This window comes from Triturus cristatus, chromosome 9 (assembly GCF_964204655.1).
Source record: "Triturus cristatus chromosome 9, aTriCri1.1, whole genome shotgun sequence".
NCBI classification, from domain to species: domain Eukaryota; kingdom Metazoa; phylum Chordata; class Amphibia; order Caudata; family Salamandridae; genus Triturus; species Triturus cristatus.
Genome location: NC_140592.1, coordinates 768935780 through 768960813, shown reverse-complemented (window position 1 = coordinate 768960813; position 25034 = coordinate 768935780). Strand labels below are relative to the sequence as shown.

General features: G+C 46.0%; 1 protein-coding gene across 1 annotated transcript in view; it reads left to right on the top strand.

The window, feature by feature from the left end:
- The window catches only part of PSMA3 (proteasome 20S subunit alpha 3), a 175809-nt gene that overhangs the window by 96479 nt on the left and 54296 nt on the right, over positions 1–25034 (top strand). The window contains exon 8 of the mRNA XM_085626129.1: positions 14471–14517. Coding sequence (XP_085482255.1) covers positions 14471–14517 — 47 coding nt within the window. The remainder of the gene's footprint in view (positions 1–14470; positions 14518–25034) is intronic.

Genomic DNA, 25034 nt, shown 5'->3' with positions numbered 1-25034 from the left:
CTGCATTGGTGGAATCCACAAAACCTTTGCAAGGGCCGACCGTTCCAAGAGCCTGTCCCACAGATAATACTGACGGCGGACGCGTCTCTCCAGGGATGGGGAGCTCATGTACTCCATTACACAGTGCAGGGACTATGGACACAACAACAAAAGAAGATGCACATCAACCTTCTAGAGCTGATGGCAATCTTCCTCGCTATGAAAGCATTCAAAGTACACTTGTGCAACAAAGTCGTGTTGATCCGGACGGACAACATGACTGCCATGTACTACATACAGAAGCAGGGAGGAACACACTCTCCACAGTTGTCTCATCTGGCTCAGAGCCTGTGGAAGTGGGCCATTCAAAGGAACATGTTCCTCATGGCAGAACACCTCCCCGGCAAGGACAACCAGATGGCGGATCTGCTCAGCAGACACAGCCACCAGATGCACGAGTGGGAGTTACACCCATCAGTACTCCAACCGTACTTCCAGCAGTGGGGTCATCCAGAGATAGACCTATTCGCGACAAGCGAAAACGCAAAATGCCAAAGCTTTGCCGCCAGGTTCCCACATCCGCAGTCGCAGGGCAATGCGATATGGATGAACTGGTCCGGCAGATTTGCGTACGCTTTTCCCCCAGCACCACTGATACCGCTGGTGGCACGCAAACTGCGTCAACACTCACTGACGCTCGTCCTGGTTGCTCCAACGTGGGCACGCCAGCCGTGGTACACCACCTTTCTCGAACTTTCCGTGGTGCCGCATCAAAGGCTGCGGGTCAAACCCGAGCATTTGACGCAGAACCATGGAGAGATTCAGCACCCAGATCCGCAACAGCTGAACCTGGCAATCTGGCTCCTGAAGTCCTAGAGTTTGGCTACCTAAACCTGCCACCTGACTGTATGGACATCATTAAGGAGGCCAGGAGACCCACTACCAGAGCTTGCTATGCAGCAAAATGGAAGAGGTTCGTCATTTATTGCAATAATAATGACATTAACCCGCTAGACGCATCCATCCAAAACATTATTTGTTACCTATTACACCTATACCGATGCAATCTGGCGTACACCTCTATACGTGTCCATTTGACCGCAATATCAGCCTATCTGCAGACCAGGCAGCACCTCTCTCTATTCAGAGTGCCTGCCATCAAAGCATTCTTGGAAGGACTCAAACGAGTCATTCCACCAAGCCACCCACCGGCTCCGATGTGGAACCTCAACTTGGTCCTCACACGCCTGATGGGTCCACCCTTTGAACCTCTACACTCATGCGAGATTCAATGCCTTACCTGGAAAGTAGCTTTCCTAGTAGCGATCACTTCTTTGAGAAGAGTTAGTGAACTCCAGGCACTAACCGTTCAAGAGCCATTTATACAGGTTCAGGCCAACAGGGTCGTACTACGTACCAACCCCAAATTCATGCCAAAGGTGGTATCGCAGTTCCACATGAATCAGACCATTGAACTGCCCGTTTTCTTCCAAAACCCACAAACTGTCGCAGAAAGGGCACTCCATACACTAGATGTCAAAAGGGCCCTCATGTATTATATCGACAGGACCAAACCCTTTAAGAAAACACAACAACTTTACGTTGCCTTTGCCCCACACCACAAAGGTAACACTATCTCCAAAGCAGGAATAGCCAGATGGATCGTTAAATGTATTCAAATTTGCTATCAAAAGGCTAAACGCACTTTAACGATTCCCCCACGAGCCCATTCAACACGTAAGTTAGGGGCCTCAATGGCTTTCCTAGGAAACATTCCTTTGCATGACATATGTAGAGCAGCCACCTGGTCCACTACACATACATTTACCAAACACTATTGTGTAGATGTGCAATCAAAACAGCAGGCAGCTGTAGGACAGGCTGTTCTCAAAACTCTTTATCAGACCGCTGCAGCTGGCACTGGTAGCCGCCGCTAATAAGAGGGCACTGCTATATATTCTATGCACAGATATGAATTCAGCAGCCCACATGCCTCGAACTGAATATGCTACTTACCAGTATGCATCTGTTCTTGGCATGTAGGGCTGCTGACATTCATATCGCCCTCCCTCCTCCCCGGCGCCTGTAGCAGCTGCAGCTCTCAGAATTACTGTAAGCATGGTCATCACTTTCTATATCTACTCCATCACTGCCACAATGGCGAAAAACAATCTGAGGATGGAGAGGATGCCCATGCGCACTGTAGTCCAGGGGAGGAGTCACCTATCCCAGGATACTTCGAAGACTCTTCCAGGACAACAACGTGCAAACATCCGGACCCAACACTAGGCGGCGATCTATGCACAGATATGAATGTCAGCAGCCCTACATGCCAAGAACAGATGCATACTGGTAAGTAGCATATTCAATACCTGAGTAAATGGGTAATGTGATTGATTCTTTGCATGACTAGGTGTGTGAGTAACTCTATGGATGAGTGGCAGACTGTGACTGTATGTATAGGTGTATGAGTGCATATTATAGTACTGTATTGATGAGTAACTGCATGTATAAGTGAGTGGATGTGAGTGTAGACCTAGGAAATAGTGTGTGGTATGTAGTATCTGGCATTGTTGTGTGTATGGTTTCAAAAATAGTAGTCTGTATTTTATAGGGGGTGTATCAAAGTTTATATTAGGCCATCAGTATGTGCATCAGATTATCAAGTGGATGAGGTCACCAGCGATGCCCTCAGTGATGTCACTGACCATGTCATGAGTGATGTAATATGTGACGTCATCACCAGTGCATTGCGGGCGCGCGAGTTATAGTTAGCTCAGCTAACTAGAACGGGCGAATTTCTCTGGTTTTATAAGAGTCAAATGTCCAACTAACTAGAACGTCCCTGAAACCTATGGTTTTTTGAGTGAATTTCTAAGGTTTTATTAAATGCTAATTCCTAACTATAACGTCTGTTAAACCTATGGTTTTTTCAGTGAATTTGAAAGGTTTTTTAAATGTTAATTTCATATTTTAATATTTATAAAACCTATATTTTTTCTATTTTGTTTTTGCTTTTAACCCCTTTACCGTGGGGGTAATTCCCCCGCGACGCGGGGGGCGGCGGTGCTGTGCTCGTGACGAGCCCAGCTCGTCATGAGGCACAGTGGAGCTGTGCTCATGACTAGCTGAGCTTGTCACGACTCCGCCCACTGATTGATTCCCCGCCTGTGTGGGAGAATCAATCGCGAGTGGGCGGAGCACGACCGTTATGACGAGCCCAGCTCGTCATGAGCACAGCTCCACTGTGCCTCATGACGAGCTGGGCTCGTCATGAGCACACAACAGGTTAATTTGAAAAATATGTAATGTTTTTATATCTTCCCAAAAAAGTATGTATATCGTTTTTTATTTTTTTGAGAAAACTGAAGTCTCGTACCAGTAGTGTACCAAGCTCCATCAGCACGCCAATCCTATCCGCCATATTGCTAAACTCGTAAAGGTTGCGCATTTCGGATCCGATGGGTTCGTGGCACCGTGTCCCGCGTAACATCATATATGTATGTGGTCGCACCAGCTGCTACTTTGGTATGCGACGGGTATGCAGTACCAAGCCGTGCCTTACGTCATGTACGTATGGGGTCACGCCCGCTGCGTGTTGCATATGCGACGAGTGCACGCTGCCAGGCCCTGTGTTACGTCATAGACGTATGGTGTCGTGCCGGGAACGCAATTCCATCATTTTTTTTTCCTCTCAAAACTATATCTAAATAAGTTTAAAGTGTATATGAGAACAAGCGATAATCTAAAATATTTTAAACATTTATATATTTCTAACTGTAATACACTTATATTATAGTAATATTTCCTCAAAATTGCGTCGGGTGCGGCCTCCTTGTGCGCTCGCTGCGCGATTGCCATGTGACCTTAAAGAAAAGCATTTGATTGGTTCATAACATTTCCCATTGTAACAGTTGGAGGACCCCCACCAATTTTCGCCATTCTCTCTACAGCGTTTGATGAGAGACTCCTCTTCTGCTTACAGAGCTTTTTGGAAAACCTTTTGCTATGTACACATATCTGACAGTACACACAACATGCAACCATCATCTTCATCAATATTCATGCTCTGTAAAGTAGCCTTCCACCTGTGATAGCCATGCATCTAAAAGCTACATAACAGAACTTTTCCCCACTGCCAGAGGTAACATGGTTGCATACGCTGTCTACAGCACAATGTAATGTGGTACGACCCAGGGGCAGTATCACGCATACATAATGAACACACGGACACAGATAGATAGTGGAAGTGGGTACGGGCACGTGCGCTCGACTCCTTTTTATTACCAGGGTTACAGATCCAGTGACGTCTGTGCTGGATGCGTGTGGGGTGAGTGTAAAGCAGCCCTCAGGGAATGGTTGCTGCTAGCATCAACTACAACAGTAATCATTGGATCACACACAGAGATTCAATAATAAAAGGGTCAATAGTTTGTGCTGCAGTAAGGTAGGGACACTAGATATGAAATAATACAGAAAAGATTCTATCGTAAAACAACCATAACTTGTGGTATACTAAGATACAGGCAGCAGATCTGAAATAATACACAAAAAGATTGTATCATAAAGGGTCCATCAGGTCTAGTGCACTTAGATAGCCACATCAAAAGCATTCAGCATGTGCACAGCCAGCGATGATGCGTGCTGCGGGCGGGCCGTACTAGGAGCAATGTCTGTTGCCTACAACACTACATCATCTGCAATAGCGACTCGATCTGAATTGTAAACACTGCTGTCTGCAGTGTAGGCCAGAGAGTGGTCAGCAAAGACCCACAGCCACGTGGCGTTGATTTGAGCTGCCCAGTTTGCCGTACACGAAGCAACAAAGACCGTGTGCGGACCCTGTGATGATGCGTATGCGTGGTGCGGACAGAGCGCACTGGAGCAATGTCTTTTGCCTACAGGACTGTGTCATCTACAATAGCGACTCGGTCTGAATTGTGGACACTGGTGTCTGCAGTGTAAATTGAAGGCAGTAGTGAGCACAGTCTTCCATGAATACTTTTTCTCACGTCCTCTTCACAAAATACGACACATAAATAACACAAAACTCTGCAATAAATAAATCAAAACAATTTGAATTGCGATCTCTGCTGTCCGCTGTGTACACTGTTATTCAGTGTTCTTTACCGCTACCAAGAAGAATTTGGTCATTGTACTAGACCTATAAGTCATCTTAAACGTCTTCAAGCAAGTAGGCTATTGTGTATATTTCAATAGACGTTGTAGTTAGTTGCCTACTGGATTCTGTAATTCAACAATCACCACCACATCTGAATTGTGAGCCCTGCTGACCGCACTGTAGGCTAGGCCAGAGGCAGTTGTCATTAACACCTCACAGCCACGTGCTGTTGGATTCGGAAGCACGCAGTTGGTTGCACCTGATTGGAGTGGGTACACAGCAATCATCACAAACTTCAACTTCTGACATCCTCAATCACAGAATCGACACCCCGTTTCACTGTTCTCACCTGCTGTACCGCGGAGTACTCCACCGACTGCAGTCAACCAAGCCCAATAATCATGTGCAGCAATTAGCTACGGAAGCACAGAATCTGATGCAGCTCAACGGAGGGAGTTCTGTGAAAACCAAGCAGCATGTAGTATCGGACATCGTCCATTCTGGGATCAAGACACCGTTCCACTGTTGGGACCTAGAGTTGGTTACAGCTGGTCGAAAGGAGCACCTTCATCTGCACTCTCAGATTTAGTTCTAACATAGTCCATTGTGGGATCAAGACACCGTTCCACTGTTGGTACCTCTTCGATTACTGTGTTAGTAGTACACAGAGCACTTCACGGTACTGGGCTTCAGGCTGTGCGATGTTTGCATGTGTCGCGGTAGCCAGCGTTGATCTCAGGAGCCTTCCCAGCTCGCAGAGCTCAGCCCAAAAGCTTCCGCCGGCACGCGGTGGGCCCCCTTTCACATACAACGGTGTTGAAAGGTGAACTGTGGGGCATATGTGCGTCGCAGCGGCCATGACGGTTTCTGGGTAGCAGCAGGCTGAGAGCATTATTCCTGCAGCCACCCTCGCTCACAGCATCAGCCCCATGGCGGTGTAAGCTGCACAGACCTGACAGACCTGTTCGCCATTCTGGAAGAGAACCACACCCAGAGAAACGTGCCTTTTATTCATACCTCTACGCTAGCCTTGCGTATGCCGAGCCAGCCCACTACGCTAAAGATTTGGGGGGGGGGTGCACGTACGTGCTATGATTTCATAATCTTCCCTTCTGACTGTACTATCATGGTTGCGTCCACTGTCGACTTCACTCAATAGACCATCAGTGTATGTTGATATATAATTGTCTGTGCTCTGCATACTCCAGTCGCTCCGGCACATCCCCTCAACACTTTGCATTGTATACTTTTATAATCGAGAATCACTTGCCACCTTCGCACATACTTTGCTCCCATCTCTCTCTGCATTGTGTGGCAGAGGTGCCATGCCATGTTTCTTTTGATTACATGGCTAGCCACGGTTCCCACAGTACGTAGTGTTGTTGTGTCTGCTAGGTGTACATGTTGTTTGTCATGTTGTATGTGATTATATAAGGTAGCGAGTTTATTTACGAGCAGTGGTTTCTCCCATTTACATATCGCTGTCTTAGAGGATACAGAAGTTTTTCTCACAGGTGAAAAGTGCGACCACAATGGCAGTCATTCATTACTATGCAAGAATGTCCAACTGCACGACGCTTCTAAGCTTACAGCCCCCAATCTTGTGTGCTTTCTTAAAAGCACGCCAACTCCCACAATCAGACCAACATTCACACAGCTTTCTAACGGCAGTTATCTGCTTCTTAATAACATGGACTGCTACGCAATGTGAGCTGGCATACCTTATGTCCTTACTGTTTCAAACCGGATAACTTCCTCTGGCAATCTCTATTCCCACCCACACAAAGTAACTCCCAAAGTTCAACTTTTTTTAAACGGAGCAAACTGAAAGCGCTTTTGTTTCAAACAGAAGTGTCCCTCACAAAAGTAATTTATCGACTGCAGATAGCACAAACTTCAAGTAAAATACACTCCCTTTTAAATACGAACCTCCCATTACACTTTGTGAATTGTTACACAATTTGCAACACATCTGACATTTAAGGTCTGGCACACTTTTTTAACATTGTCTCCTCCGGCCTTCTCACAGGCTTTCAAACTGTTTTTAGTCTAATGCCAGACTTCATTCATTCGATCATCTCTGGAATAACAGCAACAGTGCCCATAATTCTCGCTCTGTTTGCAGCCATCCTACTACTATTTTAGCTTGTTAAAAATGGCTACGCTCCCTGTGGTAACAAGCATTTCCGACAGAATACGCCTATACGCGAAGCAACATCAATACCATTTAAAAAATGGAACAACTTTTCATCTGCCTGCCATTATCTATTATCGGAGCCAGCTACAACATGACATTTATTTACTCCTATACAATCTGCGTGCAACCATCTTTTTTTATTACAAAACTTGCCCAATCGACTGGCGAATGGATCTGTGCCTTGCCAACATCCCAGCAAACGCTCCCGATATCCAGCAGGTTATGGAGTATCTTGAAAACCATGAACTTGATTGTTCGGGCAGTGGAGCAATGGCGGATGCAACGCAAAGAGGTATCCTGACGGAATGGGATTTCTGCGCAGCCGCGATAGATCTCCAGCAACGTGCGACCTTTGACAACATCGCAGATTGCCTGCCAATTCAAATTGCCGCTCCAACATTCGAGGAACATTACTGTCCCTTCGAGGATATGAATTGGATTGCTTCGTTTTTCTCACACAATGGCAACAATCGCCTCTTGGAACATTACGCAGACTGCAATCTCCAAGACTTGTAAGAAATTCACTTTATTCTTGGATTGATTTTTTTCCACCTTTTTTGACTTTTTCCTATTAAATTTTTTAATACACTTCAATTGAACTATTTTCATATAATAACTTTCTAAGTATGCTTAGGCATTTGAACTCTGTTTTCATTATTGGCCCTTACCTCTCCACACTAACCAGGGATGGATGATGTATGGCCTATGCAAATATGCTATTTACTTGCTAAATTAGCTTAAACCCGACATCCATTTTGAAACCATATCTGTTCTTTGTGCACACGTCTCTCTGCCTGCCTCTTATCCACAAAGCCCTTTCACACAAATTAGCTCATCCTCAGCCTCTGCTCACCAACTGGCGATCAAGATAAAAAAACACGGCATTGTTTAGGAACTGGTTGGCACAGTGTGGTAATCATATCCTACCTTTATTTTCATTCTACAATTTACAGTCATTCATGTCTAATAGGTATTGTTTATGTCACATGGAACTGTAACATATAATGTGGAATTGACTGATGCAGGAGCTTAGGTTTGAATACAGCAGAAGCGGTTGGAGTTTGCCTCAGCTGGATGACTTGGCTCTTGCACCAGTGGTTCCATTTATGGCACTTACATAAAGACACTTTTTATATAACTTGCAGACTCCATTGCTTTAGCCCACACAGCCACTGTCTTAAACACACCTGATTTCACCATTTGTCTTCTGTGGCATTGCAACATTCTGCATTATATTCTTCTTGATTATTTCTTGATTCCAGTTTGCTAAAACACTCCATTCGAGTCTTCAGACCGGTAGGGGTGAGTAGTTTGCTTCCCACTCCCGCTATAGTCTAAACCCATACTAACACCACTTGCACAGCTATGCTACAGCGGCTAGTATGCTACAGCACCAGGAGCACATCAGTTTACAGCAATCAACTCACGGTTTCATCCCGAGTGTACCGGCACCTCACCTCAGCACCATCTCACTCTGGGCAAAACAGCACTTTCACCCTGGTAGGGGTGAATACATCGCTTCACACTCCCTGTATAGCACACCCTAACCACCCCACAGACCTCACAGCGCTCCTACCCTCCTCTTTCGTACTCTTTTTGCCCCTTACTCGCTTCAACGGAATCACAAAATGGCGGCCAACACTTCCTAGTTGCAACCGCTCGCAGCACTCACAACTAATAAGCAGCAAGCTTGTGCTCGTAACGCCTCAGCCAATCAGATGACAGAATTCCCAAATATCGTATATTTCGATATTTCACAAAAACTACTGAACGGATTTACACCAAATAAACAAAAGCGTGCTTCTAGACCAAATTTGGGGTAATTCAGTTCACCCGTTCGACCTGTAGCCTTGTCTAAAGTTTCCTATGGAAATTAACATGGAGAAAACACGTTTTGGGACCCCCCTTTTTTCTCTACCCCCCCCCATTGACGAATCACCCCCAAACTTCCCACATAGGAGCGGATATGAACAAAGAATTGGTTTGGAACGATGCCAAAGTTATAAGCAAAATAAAAATGCTCTTCCTATGGAAACTTGGTCCTAACTATAACTACCTACTGGCAACCGCCAGTAGGTAATTTATTTATATATATATATATATATATATCATAAAGAGCGATAGATGGACAGTATGACTTTTTCCTATCTGACTATTTAGGATGGATCTATATAATTCTCACATACGTATATACACACAAACAGTGCCTTTTACCATCACCTTTGAACAAACCCACAATCCACACATCTGAGACAAAGTACAGCTCCAGTTTCCGCATATCTAAGGCGGAGCCAGTAAAGCCAAATATGAAGAAGCAAACTACTGGTGTACCCCTTTATTTCTAGCTGATCATGGCATTCACGTGCTTTGAGAATGAATATCTTATCGGTGCTGTGTCAAGTCTTTGCACCAACATGGATCAACTAAGTACCTCTGCATTTCCCTTTTTCATTGTCCTTAACCATGTCTTGGATTTTAGTTCATCTGGACAATAAAGCGAGGACCAAAAAATTTATGGAATAAAGAACATAAGCACCAATACAATAAAGTGCAATTATAGCTTCTAATTCTAATCTTCTACAAATAACTTTTTTCCCTTAATTCTTATGCTGAACAACTCTTATCCTAAAATCAGGGGGCCTTCTATGAAAGGCCTGTGCAAATGCTACCTTGCAGAACAAGGATTGCCCTTTGACGTTTCGGTCTTTTACACAAGTTTTAGCATTTCTGCAAGCCAAAGTTGTATAAATGTAAGATTGACTGTTTTGCTGTTAAAGAATGCAGTGGGCAGTCTTATTTTGCAAGAAATTGATCAAAATAGGACATCCTAATGATTTGTAATAGTACAGTATTTTTTAATAGTGTTTCATACTCCTGGTATGCTCAATGCACAATAGTGGTGCATGAGTGGTTTTTGTTTTTCTTCCCCTGGTCACCCTTGGCTTTACATCTGAATTCAGAAGAGTTCTTTCTTGCAGTCAAACCAAGGCCAACAATCATTGTTATCTTAAACTCTGTTGCATGCTGTTTCAGCGACACTTGTGCTGTTACTCCTGTATCCTGTCCCCAGAAAATCAGTATGAGGCAATACCCTTGCGAGTGAACATGTTGTGAGAAAGTGCCATCTTTCTTACATGGTATGCCCCCACTTTTTGCTAAATTGCTGAATGTACTTCGATTGAGTGTACCCTGGGTTCCTGCCAATCAGGTGCCCAGGGCCTATGTTCCTTCCTTAAACCACACAAACTCCAAATTGGCAAACCCTAGCCACATGTCAGCCCCTAGTAAATGGTACCCTAGGTACCCAGGGCCTTGTGACCAGGGAAGGCCTCTAAGGGCTGCAGCACTCATTGTGCCATCCTCAGAGGCCCTGTACCCTTACACACACACTGCCCTTGCAGGCTGAGTGTCTGGGTGCAGGACAAAACAAAGAGTCGACATGGCACACATCACTGTGTACCATGCCCATCACCTACACTGCCAAGGCATATGTCAGCCACCCCTCTAGCTGGGTGCATTACGCCTATGGTGTGGGCACAGGAGCAGGAGCCCTGTGCCCCTACAGTACCCAGGTCCATTCCTGGGCACTGTAAGTGCAGTGCTGTCATTTAAGAGTACATGGTGCTGAGAGCTTGTCAAATTCGAGCTCCACAGCACCATATTGGCAACACTGAAGCCTGGGAAGTTTGGTATCAAACTTCTCAGCACATTGAACCCACACTGATGCCAGTGTAGGATTTAATGTACTAAGCACCCCAGAGGGCATCTTAGAGATGCCCCCTTACAGCTAACTTACAATCCACGTCTGCTCTGAGGCTGCCCAGGCTGCCACACAGCAGACACGTTGCTGGACCCCTGGGTGGGAGAGCCCCTGCTCTCCCGGGCCTGCAACAATGCACATCCTGGGTGAGGTGAGAAATCTCCTCCCCCAGGATGAGCAAAGGGAAGCTTCAAAGGCATGCCGCCATTTGGAGTTTCCCCAGGCCACTGCAACCCCCCACTCTGGCGGGAAGCTTGGCCGGAAACCCCATACAAGGACAGGGGATGTGCCAGCCTGCCCACCCCACCCCTCAGGTGGGGGAGGCGAGGTGAAGCACATCTCCGGGCTCTCGCCATCTTGAAGATGGGAGGCCCTACCCTATCAGGATTAGGCTACTGCCCCCCTCCCACAGGAGAGAGGCAGGATAGGGGGTGTACCCACCCCAGGACAAGGACCCATTGGTCCCTGGCCTTCACCTACCTGTAACGCCCCTAAATCTAGTATTTAGGGGCACCCTGAACCTTCCTTCCGTAGATTCCAGATAGAAAAACTACAAGAAGAGCAAGAAGAACAAGGACCTGCCCTGCAGCTGCTAAAAAGAGGAGAAGACACCAACTGCTTTGGCCCCAGCCCTACCGGCCTGTCGACTCTCGAACCTGCACCAGCGCGGCATCCCTCGTGGCCAGCAACCTCACCAACCCCGGAGGACCTGGCTGCCCTTTAGCTCTAAGCCCCTGGGACTCCCACGAGTAGAGGCTCTACTCAAGAAACCTATTTGCTATCCCTGGCACCAGCCCGGGACCGCGGACCCAACACACTCTGCACCAGCCAAGCCTGGCCAGTGCCGGAGTGGACAAAGACCCAGAGGACGACCCCACGGCGACTGTGACCCAGAGTCCGGCACCCAAGGACCCCCCTCGACATCCCGGAAGAAGCCTGCAGCCTCAGAACCAAGTGCCACCCCAGCCGCGATCAACCAGAGGGTAAGATTCCCGACGTCAAAAGGCACCCCTGCACCCGGCGCCCTGCGGCCCCCTGTGCCCAATCCCGGGGTACCCACCTAACCTACAACTACCCAACTTACCTCTCGAAGTGGTGGTGGCACCTGAAACCTCCTCGTCCCCGAGCCTGCAGCCTTTTTCCAAACCGGAACATTCCCATTGATTTCCATTGAGCGCCCGAAGGCTCAAAAGCACCCTGCACCCAGCCGCCCGAGTGGCCCTGGCAGTGCCCTCTCTACACTAACCTACTTCCCCACTTGCCCTGAGTAAGTGACCAGGAGCCCAGCTCCCACAGCCGCGTGGCTTGCCAGACAGCAGCCACCAACCAAGGCCCCCCTATCCCTCATAGGATAACATTGGGCCTAACTCTCTCTGCACCCGGCCGTCCTGAAACCGCTGAGGGTGAACCAACTGTACCTACCTGACACTGGGGGACCCCTGAGTCCATGCCCGGAATTTCAACTCTGCCAGTCGAGTACTTACCCTATGAGGAAAATGAAGTTAGCGGTTTAAGGGTAACATTGACTGGCTTTTTCTTCAAAAATCTTCTAAGTGTGAACTTTTCAAAACTGCAAAAATTCACCAAAAATCAGCCAAGTGACAAAAACGAATTTACTCACCTGCTCCTAGGTGAGCTCCCAGTGCTGGATCTTGGTGCCCAGCCCTGACCCTGAAAAGTGTTCACAACTATACTTACCTCTAACTCATTTTTCTCCTATAGGAAACCATTGTCTGCTTTTCTGTGAAATTTCTTCTAAGTGTCTATTTTTGCAAATTTGAAATATTCTTTTAAAATCGTACCATTTCTGCAAACGAAATTACTTACCTGCTTTTGATAAGGACCCCAGTCCTGGGTCTAGGCACCCAGTCCTGGATTACTAAAGTAACGATAAAGTACTCTACCCGCAATTTGAATTTCTTGCCATAGAGATCCATTGAATGTTTTCTTTGAAATATTTTCTAAGTGCTAACTTTTGAAATAGCTAAATATTATTTAACAATCATTACAGTTATTAAGTCGACTTTCATCACTTGATTCTGAATACTGACCCCAGGCTGGTTCTAGGAGCCAGACCTGGAATTCCAAAAGTAATCTGAAAAGTAATTTATTACAAATAACCTGAATTTACCATTGAGCTCAATGCATTGTTATGTTTAGGAAATAGGATTGTTTATTGCAACCAACTGTGACTGTTTACACAAATTTATTGCTTAAGACAAAAGTATTTATATTCAACCTCTCATTCTGAGAAAGTATATTTTTACCCCCTTTGTGGTTCTAAAAATAAAACAAGCATATATTTTATATATATAAACCATTGGCCTAGAGTTCAGTTATTGAGTGTGTGAAACCATTTGCTGACTGAGTGTGTACAATAAATGCTTTACACTGTCCTCTGGTACTGCCTTACTGCTCGACCAAGCTACCACTTTTGAGAGTAAGGTCATACCTAACTTTGACCTCTATCAGCCTCTGGGGGACTGTGGACTCTGTGCACCCTGTACCTATTAGGGAACAGTATATACAGAGCCACTTTCTCACACATGTTCTCTGCTAACCAATGGCTTATCTACAGTTTAAGGCGAATTTGATAGCTCTCCTTAATCATAACGCAGTTGAACGCTACACTAACTGTTGTTTCTGTCATTTAGCCTGTAAAGAGATCATGTTAAAATACAGCATTAATTGATTAAAAAAAAAACGGCTCCACGTAATGACCTGTATAATGTGAAATAATGTACAGCAGTATTCAAAGTATTAGGGCACAGATTTCTTGAGTTCATTTCTACACATTACTACCATTGCAGTGTGATATGGCCTTTAGTTATGTAGTCAGCCGCATTGCTATGTAAAGATATTAGAGAAAGGCTAGCCAAGACAAAAACAAAACATATTTAGTTAGTAGGATAGCTGCCGTCCATGTTGTATATAAATGTGTTTTTTTTTTGTTTTTTTTTCAAAGAGGGTGCCTTGGTCAAGACAGAATGGATTAGAATGGCTGCCGCCCCCCATCTTACATATGTATTTTTTTGTATTATTTATCCACTTACCAATGAACAAGCCTGATGGAGGGGTTGTTTTTAGGGGCTAACGGTGAGGTTTTCACCACACTAAATACTGTACTAAATTTAAAATGGGGGGCTTCCTGCTTCAAAAATTGATTAGCTAGTTATAATTCAGTAACAATTTACTTTTCAGTTTTCTGAATGTTATTGTAGATGGAAATAAACTAGTTCTACTAGAAATAAACTTGTAAATTAAGTTGGGTTTTATATTTTTAATCATTGCACAGTGATGAAGAAAATATTTTGGGAATCGCCAAAAGTACTTAACGGTCTTATGAAATTGAAATGTTAGAATATTAACAAAAGTATGAAGGACAAATAATTGATGTTTTTTCCTCCATCAGATGAAAGACATGACCTGCCGGGAAGTTGTCAAAGAAGTTGCAAAAATGTAAGTTTTTGGCTAATTTGCAATTTGAACATACTTTAAATAAAAATGAAATGGAAGTAGTGTGAGTATGTTGATTATTATATGGTGTGGTTGGGTGTCATCGCCTGGTAATAGTGTCACAATTCAGTTTCAGATCTAGTTAGGTTGGTTTGTAAAACCTCAGCTCAGTCTTGGTTAGCTGTGTCACAAAGCAGTTGGGCTTTATTAACAGAACAAGTGTAAAGCATAAAAAAGTACCAAAACAGTGAATAAGTAGAAATCATGACACAGTAAAAATCTGACGCCAATTTAAAACAATGGGTTATATTTGTATCTACAATTTTTTGAATGACAAAAATCCACCAGAGGAATCTGGAGATATGATTTTTAAAAGAAACAGTAAATTAACTGCTTTTGCACTCAATGCCATAAATCACTGTAATCAACTGCAATAGAGGTTTAGGCTTAGCCACAACAAGCAAGTTGAAAATAGCTACATGGGCACTCTGAGGGTGCCAACTCTGATATGGACCCATTCAGTGGGAATGGTACTGATGCAAGGGATCCAGGATGCTGAATGCTGGGCTGGTGCGGTAGCCGTTCCTGTGGCCACACCTTGGTCCTCGAGCTTGGGGAGGGGGTCGACTTTGGCTGCAGAGGTCCATCTCCGGGGTCTGGGCGAAGTCCAACGCAGGTCCAGTTTTCTAGCGTGAATCTTTCTGGATTCACTATGCTGTGCATTATTTCGCCATCTTGTGGTTGGGTCCGGAATCGTAGTATTTTCTCTCTTTTTTTTTTTCCGTGGCCCAGGTGGGTGGCGACGTCCCACCATTTGGTGTCCTTCGTGACGTTGGCGCACTTCCTGCGGAAGCTCCCACCTTTGGTCGCCATCTTCAGATTATTTTTTCCTCTGTTGAATCTGGATCGTTGCCGAAGAGTTCCAGAGTTTTGGAAGAGGAATCAAGCAAAATCGAAGAAAATTGACGAAGAAACAAGTTTTCACCGGACTACAGGTTAGGTACCCGGAGCGACGAGGGAGAAGTTTTAACGAACAAACCTAGGCGTTCGACGGAGAATGCGCTCGCAGGGGGCTCCCTGAGCACAGGGAGGGCCAAAACACCATTCAAGTTTTGTACCAATTGCCACCACAAGTACGCCCAGAAGGATCCGCATCCAGTCTGCAACCTCTGCCTGCTGCTCGACCACAGAAGCGAAGACTGCAACGTCTGCTCGGCGTTTACACCCAAGACCACAAGACTTCTCCAGTGGAGAAGAGGACACCATCGCCGAAGGACTGCACGGTCATTGATGTCCATAAGAAGACGTCGAAGGAGGTAAGGGAGTTGTCGACCCCTAAACATCCAAGCGACACTCGATAGAGTGAAGCAAAAGCCCCGAGCGACACTCGTAGAGGTGAAGCTAAGTCCTCCAAAGGAGCTCTGCCACCGAAACACTTGACGAAAGCAACAGCCTCCAGGGACAGTCAACCGAGTGGATCCTTCGAAAAGGACTCCCAATCAGCGAAAACCCTCGAAGGACACCTCAGCGCCGAGGAAAGAAGGGCCGACATTGTCAGCGACATTGACTGCCTCGAAGAGAAGCGCTCCAACCCTCGATGCCGAACATGCTGCCAAGATAGAGAGGAAGAAGAGGAGGCTTGAGGCCGAAATGGCGAGCATCTGCAGCAGAAAAAGGACTTCGACGAGAAGATGAACCATTACACCACCCTGCCGAAACCCGAAGTCGAAAGGGACGACGACGCGGATTCGCTGAAAACGGCCGAACCAGTCGAGGAACTGGGAGAAGACGACTACTATTTCGAGGGAGAAGGTGACGACGATCTGCAATCCTACCGGGACTCGACGTCCTCGGAGGCACAAGACGTGGAATGGCAAGATCTCGACGCCGAATCGCCAGAAGAAGGCATAGACACTTACGCTTCAAGGCCCTCACCGCCAGACGACCTAGGGATCTACAACATGGTCGTACAGAAGGCTGCACAGACTTATGGAGTGAAAATGGAGGAGGAGAAGCCCAAGGCGTGTTTCCTCCTGGAAACTCTACTGCCTCAACAGACTAGGAGCCAATTCCTGCCCATGCTCCCGATTGTGCTGGACCAGGGAAGAGAGGCCTTTAAGGAGCCAGCAGTATGCAAAGCTGTGACACCTAGAACGGAGAAGTACAAACATTCTTCAAAGGACCCTGCATACATCCAAGGGTCAGTGCCAGCCGACTCCATAATTGCAGCAACGGCTAGGAAGAGGGCTAATGTTCCCACAAATGCCGGACCACCTCTAGACAAGGAGAGTAGGAGGATGGATCTCACAGGAAGAAAGGTGGAAAGAAATGTGGCAAATTCCAATGCCCTGATCAACAGGCACGCATACCAACACTGGGATGAAGTGGGGCAGCTCCTAAAGCATCTACCAGACCAGTACCAACAAAGTGCAGCTCACCTGTTAGAAGAAGGAAGGAACATGGCGAACACATGCCTGAAATCGGCATTGGATGCTGCAGAAACATCGAGCAGGCTAATGATGATAGGAGGGACTGAGAGAAGACGCGCATGGCTCAGAATTTCGAGATTCAAGCCAGAGGTACAAAGTAACACCTTAAATACACCCTTTAATGGAGAGCAACTGTTCGGCACAGCAGTGGGCGACAAGTTGACGCAGAGCAGTGGATGACAAGTTGACGCATCTCAAGAAGGACAATGAAACAGCAAGGTCCATGGGAGCGTTGCAGTTCAGAGGAATGAGCAGAGGCACACCCACAAGAAGGCCAAGTGGTAGAGGAGGCAACGTGCCTAGCACATCGCACCAACCGTCCCAGCAAGGCTACCAAGGTAACAACCAAGGCCAGCAGTAGCAGGGACAGCAGCAACAGAACTGGCAGTACCAGCCCCGGGGACAGTCCTTTCGAGGGTGCGGGAACGGAAGAGGACAAACACAAAGAGGAGGCCAGCAGCCCTCCACCAAGTGACTCCACCATGGAACAGGCCCCCACCCTAGCAACACCTCGGGGTGGGTGGAAAGACATAAGGAAGAAATGAAGCCGAACGTTCCACGACCAACAGTGCCTCGAACACTCAACACCGGTAGGGGGAAGAATAAGAGACTCCATCCAGGAATGGAGGAAGGTCACATCGGACAAATGGATACTAACCATCATACAATACGGATACTGTATAGAGTTAGAAAAACAGCCTCCGAACAGAAAACCAAGAAGCTAGGCACTCTCAGCAAAGGAGCTCTCGCTCTTGCAGCTAGAGGCGCAGGAACTGCTCAGCAAGGAGGCAATAGAGGTGGTACCAAAAGACCAAAAAACAAAAGGGGTTTTCTCAACTTACTTCCTGGTGCCAAAGGTGGACGAAACACTAAGACCTGTCCTAGATCTAAGGTTCCTTAACAAATTCATAAGAACTCAAAGGTTCAAGATCACTTCCCTACAAGAGGTAATACCACAAATACAAGGGGACTTCATGGCTACCATAGATTTAAAGGACGCATACTTGCACATCCCCATCAACCACAAACACAAGAGCCTGCTAAGGTTTGTGATCAACCAAAGCCACTACCAGATCACAGTACTGGCATTCTGCCTAAAATCCGCACCAAGGGTGTTTACAAAATGCCTAGCAGCTGTCGCAGCACACCTACGAAGGCAAGGAATACACGCATACCCCTATCTCGACGACTGGCTCGTAAAGGCAAGTTCATACAGCCAATGCAAACTACACATCCAGCAGGTCATACTAACACTGACAAGACTGGGTTTCTCGATCCATTGGGAGAAATCGTCAACAGAACCAGAGCAAATCAAGATATTCTTAGGGGCAGAGATCAACACCATACAGGCCAAAGTGTTCCCCAGCAGGAAGAGAACATTGGCGATACTGAAGGAAACACGTCATTACCGCAAGGGGCAAGTTCTGACAGTGAGGACGGCGAGCAAGCTGATGGGAATGATGGCGTCATGCATCCACCTAGTCCCAAATATCCGACTACACATGAGACCATTTCATGAATGGATCCAGCAGCAATGGTCACAGGCCACAGGGAGTTGGGAAGATCTTGTGGTTGTCACACACGCAGTGAATCAGGAAATAGCATGCTGGAAAAAGGAAAACAGATCACAGGGGAAGCCATTCACACAACTAACTCAAACAGTGACCATCACAACGGACGCTTTCCAGCTGGGGTGGGGCGCACACTTTAACAAACTCAAGGTGAGGGGTCTTTGGTCGCAGCAAGATGCGGTCAGACACATCAACTACCTGGAGCTAAAAACTGTGTTCCTAGCCTTAAAAGTCTTTCAGAAAGAGCTGTACGGAAACAAGGTGTTGGTCCTAACAGACAACACAACTACCATGTTCTACATCAACAAACAAGGAGGAACACAATCTGTGGCACTATCAGAGCAAGCACAGGAAATATGGAGATGGGCCATCCCAATAAAAATAGACCTACTAGCAATACATCTCCCGGGAAAGGACAATGTGGAAGCAGACCGACTCAGCAGGCAGGTGTCTGCATCACACGAATGGGAGCTCAACCAGCAGGAAATAGAGAAGCTTTTACAGAAATGGGGTACCCCGCAAGTAGACCTATTTGCAACACACGAGAATGCAAAATGCCAACACTTCGCATCCAGACAACCAGACCATCGGTCCCAAGGGAATGCGCTATGGATAAGTTGGTCAAAGACATTTGCATACGCTTTTTCCCCGATACCACTGATACACATGGTGCTCTGCAAATGCAGAATCCGCAACATGACACTAATACTGATAGCACCTCAGTGGGCCAGGCAATCCTGGTTCTCACAGATAGTGGAAATGGCACAAGAACCAGCACACAGGTTCCCAAGAAGAAGGGACCTGTTAACAATGCAGAACGGAAGGGTGCTTCACCCAGAACCAGAGGGTCTCAGCCTAGCAGCATGGCTCCTGAAGACCTAGAATTTGCACACCTAAAACTACCAGCAAGTACTATGGCAGTACTCGGGGAAGCAAGGAGGCCCACCACGAGAAAGTGCTACGACGCAAAATGGAAAAGATTCTCCCAATGGTGCATCAAGGAGAAACTACAACGAAAGGTCACAAGGGAATCAACAGTACTAAAATACTTCAAGTACCTGCTACAAAGCGGATTAAGCTACACATCACTGAGGGTGCACTTGGCTGCGGTAATGGCCTCCACAAGAGGAGAAACAGGGAAATGTTTCTTCACCTCTCAAGTGGTAAAGAGATTCTTGGAAGGGGCGAAGAAAATAGCACCCCCAAAGAGGATGCCAGCACCAGCATGGAACCTCAACATAGTGCTAACTCAATTGATGAAGGCACCCTTTGAACCTATTCACAAGGCTACACTGCACATGCTCACACTAAAGACGGCCTTCTTAGTGGCTATCATGTCACTATGAAGAGCAAGTGAGTTGCAAGCTCTGACACTCCAAGAGCCCTACTTACAAATACACAAGGACAGGATTGTAATGAGGACGGACCCACACTTCATGCCAAAGTTGGTGTCTCGATTCCATATTGATCAAACAATCCAAATACCAAGTTTTTTCCAAAAAACGGCCACAAGAACTGAAAGGGCTCTACACACACTAGACACCAGAAGGACTGTAATGCACTATATAGAGAGGACAAAGGAGTGCAGGAAAAAAAAACCTTTCGTTGTCTCCTTTGCCAGCAGTTTTCTGGGAAGACCAGTCACCAACAATACCCTTGCACGATGGATTGCGCAGACAATTCAGCTCTGCCACAAGCAGGCAGGACAACAGTTAAAAGGTGCAGCTGAAGCGCCCGCAACAAGGAAGAAAGGAGCAACAATTGAGTTTCTAGTGAACACACCTATCCAAGACATTTGCCAAGCGGCAACATGGTCTTCAGTGCATACGTTCGCTAAACACTACTGTGTGGATATCCAGATGAACAAAGAAGCGCAAGTGGGACAGAAGGTCTTGCAACAGATATTCAGTAACCAGTGCTCATCTTCCACCCAGCCACCCCAATAAGGACAAACCGCTACAAAGTCTATGCACAGCATAGTGAATCCAGAAAGATTCACGCTGCAAAACGTATAGTTTCTTACCTGTCGGTGTAGTTTTGCAGCTTGAAGACTTTCTGGATTCACTATCAAACCCACCCTCCTCCGCCAGAAAGATGAGACAGGAGGAAAGGGATTAAAAAGGAACAAGACTTTAGAAAGTAACAGGGAAAACAAGATTAACACAAGACCAGAAAAAGAATCCGAAGATGGCGACCAAAGGTGGGAGCTTCCGCAGGAAGTGCACCGACGTCACGAAGGACACCAAATGGTGGGACATCGCCGCCCACCTGGGCCACGAAAAAAAAAAAAGGGAAAATACTATGATTGCGGACCTAACCACAAGATGGCAGAATAATGCACTGCATAGTGAATCCAGAAAGTCTTCAAGCTGCAAAACTACACCGACCGGTAAGAAACTATACGTTGCAACTGGTCTCGGTTAAGCCATTAACTGGCAATAACTTCCTTGCAGGTTGACAAGTGGGCACCCTGAGGTCCTTCACAGATCCAGCGAACTCTAGGGGTGGGCATGTCGCAAAGGGTCAGGACTTTGTCTCCCAGGCTGCACAACGCCGTCCAGCAACTGTCAGAGTTAGTAACGCTGGTTCACAAGGATGAAGGCTTTTCAGCTTTTATGGCCCTGTGGCTGTAGTGTAGTCATCCTACTTTTCCATAAATGTGGCACCGGAGGCACAGTCCTCTCTTTGCTCAGGTTCAGTCCAGTCTCTTTGCTGATTACAGGAAGCAGCTGATCTTTCCAAGATAGTAGTAATCTGAGTTCTGGGTTACAGGGGTGCAATTCTCCCAACAAGTTAAGACCCTCTGTTGGTGAGTGGAGCTCCCTAGCCCAAACCATAGGTGTGGCTACCTGGGGGGGGGGGGGGGGGGGGGGGGGGGCACACTCCCTTTGAAAAAAAATGTTTTACAGTGGGGTTTCCCTCCCCACGATGTCGGCCTGCCTGCCTTAACAGAGCAGCCCTTTCCTAGTGTGACTAACAGCCCTTCAAAGACGACTTTACCTTCGAGGCTTGCCTGGCCTCACACTCACTCTGGCTATCCTGCCAGGCAGATGTCACGTTTCTTCCTTCAGTAGATCCTTTGCTTATCACCTCATTCCCAGGAGGGCAGCAGGCTGTCTCGAGGACAGTAGCTGTTTGCAACAGAAACCGGACACTGGAAAACTTGGGCAACAAAGTGGCAACTTTCTATTTATAAAATAGTTACATTGAATTTGACTTGGGCAACAAGTTGGATTTAATGCAATAATTCTTTTAATACCTTGAAGTATCAGATTTAATCGTCCCATTTGGAAGTTGGTGCTACTGAGTTGTCAGTGTGTAACTCCATACTTGCAAATGGGGCTATTAGCCTTACTAGATTACAAACCACAATGCAGAGTTTTACTGTCAGGATATGTAGAGTTTTCAAAACACATGTCCTTTTTAGGTCTCGGCTGGCGTTGGAGCGAATGCGCTCCTTGTCTTGAGACTTATAAAAGATAAAAGGTGCTCGACAATGAGCTGGGCCGTGTATTGAGTGTATAAAACAAGCCCCCCCACCTTAGTTTCTATTCTGAGCCTTCCACCCCGTGTCCCCTGGCGGGCCTGGCCTATAGAGGTAAAATTGACCTGTGCGCGCCTTACCCCACTTCAAAGTAATTTGGCCCAGAACGGAAGGCCTGGCACTCGGACGGCCTTCATGGCGCGTTAGAATTTCTTTGGCAATCCTGAATGCGCCGCAAAGAAAGCCACTTATTGACACTGGGCTGGCCCCTTCAAAGAGGCGCTGTGTACAGCCACCATCTTCCCGAGAAGGAGAGGACAAAACAAACATGACGCATCTTTTTAAGCGTTGACTCCTCTTGAGGGCCAAACAACCACTGTCCGTGCTGGTAAATACAGGGAATTAATCAGCGGGTGTGAGTCCAGTGTTTGTGTTGGAATCAGCCTGAGGGGGCGGGGGGGGGTGTTTTAAAATGGAACGTGGAAATATAGCCGGGAGGCGCAGTTCTAATACGTGCATTAACACAACACGCAAACACACAAAAACAGATTGTGAGTTTCCAGCATGGCTACACAGACTGGAGGGGGCGTTTTCAAAGTGTGTATTAATGGAACGGGCAGACACACATGGGAAGCGCTATTCTATCACGTGCGCTAACCTACCACATCCGGCAGGACTGTGAGTTTCCGGAGTCTGGATTACCATACAACACACACTGGATAGTGTGGGTTTAACATATAACCACCTACCCACAGTGTGCATTTCCAGGGTGTGTATTAATAGAGCATGCAGACAGACACCCAGACCTATCCGTTTCCGGTGAGCGTTTTAACACAGCATTCAAGCTCACCCGGAAAGGTGCGTTTCCAGTATGTGTACTAATAATACTGTGTTTTAGTACCAACATACATACACACTCGGGGTGTGTAATTCTAATGTGTGCTTTCATACTCACACTCAGGAGTGTTATTCCAGTTTGCGCATTGCTTTATTCATGCATACATACACCCAGGTGTGCATTAATACATTCATGCACACTGCTGGGTAATCCCAGTGCATTCACATGTTCGGGGTGTACTATCCACGGAGTGCATTTACACATGCACACAACTGGAGTGTATTATGCATGTCTGCACATTCATTCATACGGCCCCTGCACTCTCAGAAGGGTACTTTATTCCATACATACGGGTTTATATACAGGATCGTGCGATGCAATTGCACTGTATATGTTTGTTAACCTATGCATAGCAACATATGGTATACAGGGATATGCTAATTTTAATGCAATATGAACAAGCACTGGCAAAAACCAGAGGTTCTAGATGTATGTGGTACGATTTCTTTCAAGCATGTGCAAGACACATTCAATGAATACAATTAATAACCAGCATTTGCAATGCAATAGGTCTCACATTTACGTGAGTTTGAGCTATGGACATTGCAGATAACAATGCCTTTTTTTTGTTTTTAAAACATAAACGAGCATTGAAAATGCAACAGGTCTCGCCTTTGATTAAGTTTAAGCCATTTGCTTTGCTAATGCTATTGTATAGCAAAGCAAATGGCTTTAACTTAATGAAAGGCGAGACCTATTGCATTTTTAATGCTTGTTAATATAATGCCCACTGCCTGTAGAGCTCGTTAGGTCTACCTTTGGGGTGACTTGTAAATATTAAAAAGGAAGGTTTGTGCTTTGTCAAGGGTTAGAATGAAATGATCAAGTTTACAGTTAAAAAACGCTCTATCAGTCTGTAATGGCAGCCTGGAAGTCTTGCTCTGATTTATCACACTTGTGGTGGCACAATCATTATTTCAGTCCACAAGAGACACTTTACTTACAGGCCCGAGGTACACCTTGTACCACGGACTTATAAGTAAGATAACTTATGTCCATTGGGTGTAAACCAATTAAACAAATGCTTTTTAAAGGTTTAGAGCACTGAGGCGTGGAGTCGAACAACCAGCAGCACCAATCCAAAAGTTTGGTTGCGATCATGCAAAAAGAGGCATTTCCTTACAAGTAGTTATGGAACAGGGTGCCCAGGGCAAGATGATTATATATTAGTCTTAATTTGGATTGTCCAAGTTTACTTTCTTCATATATTTATTTAATAAAGATTTTACTGTAAATGCCCAAATCACTGGATATATATTCAACACAACTAAGACCTGTTTTGCAGCTGAAAGTCGATTTTCACAGCTCTCTGAATAACAAGTAGTAGCACATGTAAAGTGTATTTGACTCCACCTTTATATTGGTGTTTGGAAATCTGGATGTCTGTACAGTCAGATGGTTTTATCTGCATATTTTTCTAATGATAGTATGGAGAACCAGTTTGCTGCTGACTTCTCTTTCAGGAAGGAGGTTAATTACTGCACTGTCGTCTTGGATGGGAAAGGCACAGTGTAGCACTATCAGAAGTACTTTATTAATACTGAACAAGATGTGAAGATTACTTTTTGATAGCGGCCTGTTTCCCATCTACGTTGTTCCTACAGAGGGTCTCTTGAGCCCAGAAACTGGTAAATGGGTTTGGCTAGAGCGAGGGATGCTTATATTTAGAACAGCCACCAATCATGGTTTTTTTGGATTGCTTACTAGCAGGCTGAGTAAAAATGCTGTTAAAGAGGACTAGTTTGATCTTGTTGACTCTTTGGTGAAGATGAAGATTATTCATTGGCTAGCTACCGCTGTAATTAAAGCCTCCCACCACTAGTGCCTCCAAACGCAACTGGACTTGGAAAGTTTCCAAAGAGGAAAAATGTACTGCCTGTTATTGTCGGAAGCAAAAGGCAGAGGTTTGACCTTCCTTTCCATTTGTATCCAAAAACTGGAAGTGCTTCTAAGGGGTCTATACCAGCTGGCCTCCTACGGCTCACTAGACCTAAAGCACAAGAAGGGTATATTTACAGGCTAACCAGCAGACCAGCGGGAACTGGTGTCTGTACAGTAGCCCTATCAGAAAAGAGGTG